Source organism: Cebus imitator, unplaced genomic scaffold (assembly GCF_001604975.1).
Source record: "Cebus imitator isolate Cc_AM_T3 unplaced genomic scaffold, Cebus_imitator-1.0 Scaffold543, whole genome shotgun sequence".
In the NCBI taxonomy this organism is placed as follows: domain Eukaryota; kingdom Metazoa; phylum Chordata; class Mammalia; order Primates; family Cebidae; genus Cebus; species Cebus imitator.
In genome coordinates, this window is record NW_016107858.1 from 346,491 (window position 1) to 352,449 (window position 5,959).

Below are 5,959 nucleotides of genomic sequence, written 5' to 3' on the forward strand. Positions count from 1 at the left end.
TACTGTGATGGGCGTTTATTTAAAAAGAGAAATGACCAAAGAGGTTAACAAGCATTTATTGAAGCTGGACAGTTGTAGTCTGTGGTGCGCCTGGTCTGCACAAATCTTCCTCTTCCTCCAGCAGTGCTGTGTGGATGCTGTTGAACGTCAAGGTCTGTCTGCATTTCCTCATTTTCATACCAAGTCAGTCACTGGATCTGGCTGTCTTCCTTTCCGTCCTACGTATCTTTGCTTGTTTTCTCTCTTTTTCCTTTACAGTGTTAAATAAAAATTTCTTCCCCCCACATTTGGTGTTCTTTTGTTTGACTTGACTTATTTTACCGTGTTGATGAGGAAGGAGGAAAAGTTGTTCTGGGGTACAAAAAAGCATATATTTATCCAGTATTTGAGAACAGTATACCAGCCACTTTGTGAAAGCTATTTTATTTACTGGAGCTTAGGAGGGCAGAAGGCAAGTTTGCTCTGACAGTGAGGGGGGAAAGTCAAGGTGCACACTGATTTGCCCCAGCTTGTGTTTCCACAGATTCTTGGCATATTCGCATCTCTCCCGCTGTGCTCCATTGCTGGCTTCTCTGTGCCTATTGTAATGAGAAAGATACTAAGCCAGAGTCAGACTTATCTTGCTGTAGCTTTTTAAAAAGTTTCTTTTGGCACATGGCTTACAAAGCTGTGGAAAGACAAAGAAAGTTTGTGTTACTGCCTTGTAACTTAGAATAGCAACAAAATACCTGATAAAATGAAGTCTGACCTATCCTGAGATGTGTGTTTGATTGGCCCTCATGACTGTAAAGGGAACTATTTTATGTGTTGTGTCTTATTACTAAAGTTAGGGCTGTGATCTTGAGCAAATCTCATTCTGGTGGGAGTGGGGAGGGGGCTAGCCTTGATCGCCCCTTGCTGGAAGGTGGGACATTCAAAGAAGCAATAGATGCCACTCAAAAAGTTGAAGGTAGGTTTTGCACGTATAGCTTTGAATTGCTGGCACAATGATAAGACAAGGATATTCACTGAAGTTAGCTTCATGAGCTGAGAGGGGCACAGAGCTCCAGGAAAACTCCCTCCTCCTCTTCCCCGTGTGTAAGCATGATAACTTGATCTATGCGATGTTTCTAGACCTGAGAAAGCATGTGTACTATTCTGAATGCTACCTCTTTCCATGATTCTACCAAGCCTTGAGTTGGAGGAGAGGGATAAACAAAGCTTGTAAGTAGTGTGTATTTTCTTGTTTAATCAAATATTGAGCTTTAGTTTTTTTCCTTTTGTTAACTTTAAAGCTGCTTGAATTGAAGATAGGAGAAAACAAAAGATTGGATTCAAAAGTTCATTCTCTTCACCTGAGTGGAAAAGGGAAAAAAGCCCAGACATTTTAAAATTTATTTTGCTGGGCACGGTGGCTCACGCCTGTAATCCCAGCACTTTGGGAGGCCGAGGCAGGTGGATCACGAGGTCAAGAGATCGAGACCATCCTGGTCAACATGGTGAAACCCCGTCTCTACTAAAAATACAAAAAATCAGCTGGGCATGGTGGCACATGCCTGTAATCCCAGCTACTCAGGAGGCTGAGGCAGGAGAATTGCCTGAACCCAGGAGGCGGAGGTTGCAGTGAGCCAAGATCGCGCCATTGCACTCCAGCCTGGGTAACGAGAGCGAAACTCTTGTCTCCAAAAAAAAATAAAAATAAAAATAAAAAATAAAAAAAAAATTATTTTTATTTTTTTTCCTCTAGGATGACTTGGGAATCAAAGATAGTGACTGGTAGTAGGCTGTATGGCTAGACTCAATTTCCCCTTCAGAATTTTTATTCTAAAATAAAATGTATTTTATTGGTTACAGTAGCCTAACCAAGGGAAGTTAGAATCAGTAAAATATGTCTAAAGGGTCAGACTGTTTCCTCCTGAAAACTGGCATACGCTTAAACTTGGAAGATCCTCACTAAGGATTACAGATAAGGTCTCTGTTTTCTTTTTGAAATCTCTGTTTTCTTGTGATGACTTGCAAATAAGGGACTGGAATAGGGAATGTTTTGGGGGCCCTGTTTCTGGAAAGGGGGGGAGGCAGTCTCAGAATGAGGGAGGTGGTGGAGGTAAGAGGTTCTTTGCATATAGTAGGTCATTAGTGTAAGGTTTAAGAGTGAGAAGGATCTGTATTAATTGCTGTGAAGGGCAACATTTAACTTTTTTTTGAGAAAGGGTCTGTTACCCAGGCTGGAGGACAGTGGCATGATCGTGGCTCACTCAACCTCAACCAACCTGGGCTCAGGTGATCCTCCTGCCTTGGCCTCCTGAGTAACTGGGACTATAGGCGCATGCCACCGTACCTAATTTTTGTACTTGTTTGTAGAGATGGGTTTCGTCCTGTTGCCCACACTGGCCTCAGACTCCTATGCTCAAGGGATCCTCCCACCTCGGCCTCCCAAAGTGCTGGGATTACAGGCTTGAGCCACTGTGCCAGGTCCCATTCAACTTCTTTATGTCTGTTTCCTGATGTTTGCTTGCAAGTTAGAATCATGTGTAAAGCATCTGATTCATCATACAGGTTCTTTAACAAATTTATTAAGAGCCTGCTATATGTCTGAGACTTGGGGTAAACGAGGCAAAGTCTTTACATATATAGAGCCTACATTCTGATGCCGCTCAAAACAGTGATAGTTACTGATTTGAGGAAAACCTAAATAAAATGGAGGTAAGAATGCCAAGGACAGGCAAAAACCTGTATCAGTTGCTTGTTATACAAAAACATAATGACAAATTATTGGAAGTTTCACTTTTTGTTATAGGGAAAACGGAAATCCATACGGATAAGTGGTGCTCAGAGGACTCAGCTGCATGTGTTTAATATGCCCAATCTGGCCATCAGCCTTTGCTGAGGAGCTGCACTGTTCAAAACCCACCTCCAGACCAAGTATCGCTTGCCTTGTTCTTCCTGTAATAGCCAAAAATTTGTTGCTTCAACTTGGAGCCCTCTGTTCATGCAGCGAGTAGAGGCAGTTGTACTAACATGCCTCTCTCACAGGCCTTCTTTCCTAATGAGTCTGACCTCCTACCCATTGAAAAATCAGATTCATTTGTCTTCCTCTACATATACGAAGTCTTTACTGCCTTTGGATCAGGGAAACCGGTTTGAACTTCCCTGTGGATAGCCAGGGCTCGAGGAACATTTTTCTCTCCCTCTGGACTTCCTTTCCAACCTTCTCCTCCTGGAGAATAACCAAGGTGGCAGAAATATTATAGTACACTTATAGCTTGGGGTGCTTACAGCTCTTCTGGACATACCTTGAAGGGCCACCAGGCTGGTGACCAGCATCACCCAGACCTTTTCTTGTAGGAAGCCTGAACTGAGAGTGCCTTCACTATGGCCGAATTCAAGATGGTGTCGTCGTTTGGATCCCGTCACTGTGTAGTTCCCTGTCTCTGGTTCAAAAGAGAATCATGGATCAGGGGAGGGTTTCAGAAATCATCAGTACCTCCCTTTGCATCATCTCATGACATCTCTATGATCTCCAAGGATACCTCCCGCCATAATTCATTACCCAAATAAGTATTTTTTAACCCTGTGGGTAATTATGATGTCCTTAAGCAGCCATAAATAAGTATAGAATCTCCTGCGTGTTAGACACTGGGGATGCAAATAGACCTTAAAGTAATTCTAAAGTTTGCCCACAGAGATAGCTGAAACAGCTTAGTCACCTTGGACTTGGGTATCCCCATTTTCTAGAGTGGGTCAAGCAATTTGGCATAAGTTAAAATCTTGCTCTTTGGAATAGATCAGGGTTTTTTGTGTTTTGAGACAGGGTCTTGCTCTGTCATCCAGGCTAGAGTGCAATGGTGTGATCATGGCTCACTGCAACCTCAACCCCCTGGGCTCAATCGATATTCCCACCTCAGCCTTCCTAGTAGCTGGGACTACAGGCATGTGCCACCACACCCAGTTAATTTTTGTATTTTTTTTTTTTTGTAGAGATGTTTTCACTACGTTGGCCAGGCTGGTCTTGAACTCATGGGCTCGACTGATGCACCTGCCTTGGCCTCCCAAAGCACTGGAGTTGCAGGCATGAGACACCACACCCAGCCTAGATCTGGATTTTTATCCAGCATTTACTAGTTGGCCAATACGGTGAAACCTCGTCTTTACTAAAATACAAAAAATTAGCTGGGTTTGGTGGCTACATGGGATGCTGAAGCAGAGGAATTGTTTGAAGCAGAGGAATTGCTTGAAGTAGAGGAATTGCTTGAACCCGGGAGGCAGAAGTTGCAGTGAGCCGAGATTGTGCCACTACACTCCAGCCTGGCAACACACGGAGACTCCATCTAAAAAAAAAAAAATTACATGGAAAGCAATTTTTTTTGACTTATAGCATCTTGTGATAATGTCTTTTTTCCTTTTCTTTTTTCTGATAAAGCTTATAATTCTCAGTGTCTTTTTTCTTTCCTCACATTTGGTTTATAGTTTGGCTGAATATATAATTTTAGGTGAAGATTTTTTTTCCCCCCACAGCATTTTGAAAGCTTGCTCTATTGTCTGGGAATATAGGAACACAGAGATGCTTTCTGTAGGGCACAATTTGACTTAAGGAAGTCATATAAAGCTGGGGCTGGAGCACCCATATTTAGGATATGCCAAAGTAGTACTGGAGCAGGGAGCGGACACAGGGTGAGACAGCTGCAGAAGCCAGAGGCCTCCCTGCCTCAGAGTTTGAGACCGTAACCGTTTTAGGTCCTGTCCCCTTTCTGGTTTCTGGTTCCAGGAACTGGAACTCCTGAGGGCCGGCCGTACTTTTTGCTTTGTTTTTCCTCCTTTAAGTTATGGTACCTTGAATGGGTTTCTTTCTTCCAACTAAATGCTCCTTAAGACAGATACCCATTTTATCTCACACCTGATCTCTTTGTCTGCCTGAATTCAGAAATACAGCCACATCTCTGGGAGACCTCTGAATTGGGAACCAGGAGGCCTAATTCCTATCTGCTTTTACTGGCCCTGGTCAGTGAGTAGCACTGGACAAGTCTCTTCAACCCCTGTGACTCCATCTCCCTGTCAATAAAAATGCAACGGCCACCCCAGTAAGAGTTTTAAAATTAAAGGCAAAATGAGATGATGTTTGTATGTGGACTTTGAAGAAAGGCAGCATCCGCCGATGGGAGTGATGGAAAGGACTGAGGAAGAAGGAAACTGCCTATCCAGGACCTGAACCATCTGGTTATATTTCCAGCTGTCAGCCCTGGTCACTGTCCCACCTGGTGGCACTAGGAGTACTGGAGACTCACCTGTGACTAGAATGGAGAAAAAATGGCCCTGAAGGCGGATATCTGACTTCTGGCTTCTGGCACAACACTGGTAGGTCCCACCGTCCGACGGTGTGACTTGGCTTATGGTGAACACCAGCTGAGATGATATTTCACCAACACCATCTATCCCAGGATCCCTTTTAAGTCTCAGCTGTTGCAGACTGGTCTCAGGAGAACAGTTTCCAGACCTGTCCTTGCACAGAAACACTATAAACCCCTCAGCCTCTTCTTTCTTATGCCACACAGTACAGATTAAGTTTAATCTGGCTCCCTCCTGGGAAGCTGAGCTGGTGATGTTCATGCATCCTGGAAGGGAAAGGGAAGAATTACCCAGAGGTCAGGTCGCGTTCTCTGAGTTTCACCATAACTGCCCTTATCACTAGAAATCTTCAAGGAAGGACTGGAGCAGAAGCTGGCAGCCACGCTGGCAGACAGGAAATACAAATTACAGCTCTATCGATGGCCGTGTGACCGTAAGCAAGTTACCTAACTCCTTGGGCAGTAGTTTATTCATCTGGAAAATGAAAATTAAGGGACTAAATAATCTCAAAGTGTCCATTAATTCATAGGTTTCTTTGTTCCTCCACTTAACAAATATGTTTAGGCATTCACTCTGCCAAACCTGCTGGGGCTGTGATGACTAGGACATGAACCCCACCGTCGGACCTTTTTTTTTT

The 5,959-nt window shown here is 43.8% G+C and overlaps 1 protein-coding gene across 1 annotated transcript in view; it reads right to left on the minus strand.

Annotated features, from left to right (window-relative positions):
• The window catches only part of CD160 (CD160 molecule), a 9,739-nt gene continuing 3,780 nt past the window's right edge, over positions 1-5,959 (minus strand). Inside the window, exons 2-4 of the mRNA XM_017515190.2 lie at positions 5,262-5,588; positions 3,273-3,410; positions 1-667 (exon numbers count right to left, since the gene is read on the minus strand). Coding sequence (XP_017370679.1) covers positions 660-667; positions 3,273-3,410; positions 5,262-5,588 — 473 coding nt within the window. The 3' untranslated portion in view covers positions 1-659. The remainder of the gene's footprint in view (positions 668-3,272; positions 3,411-5,261; positions 5,589-5,959) is intronic.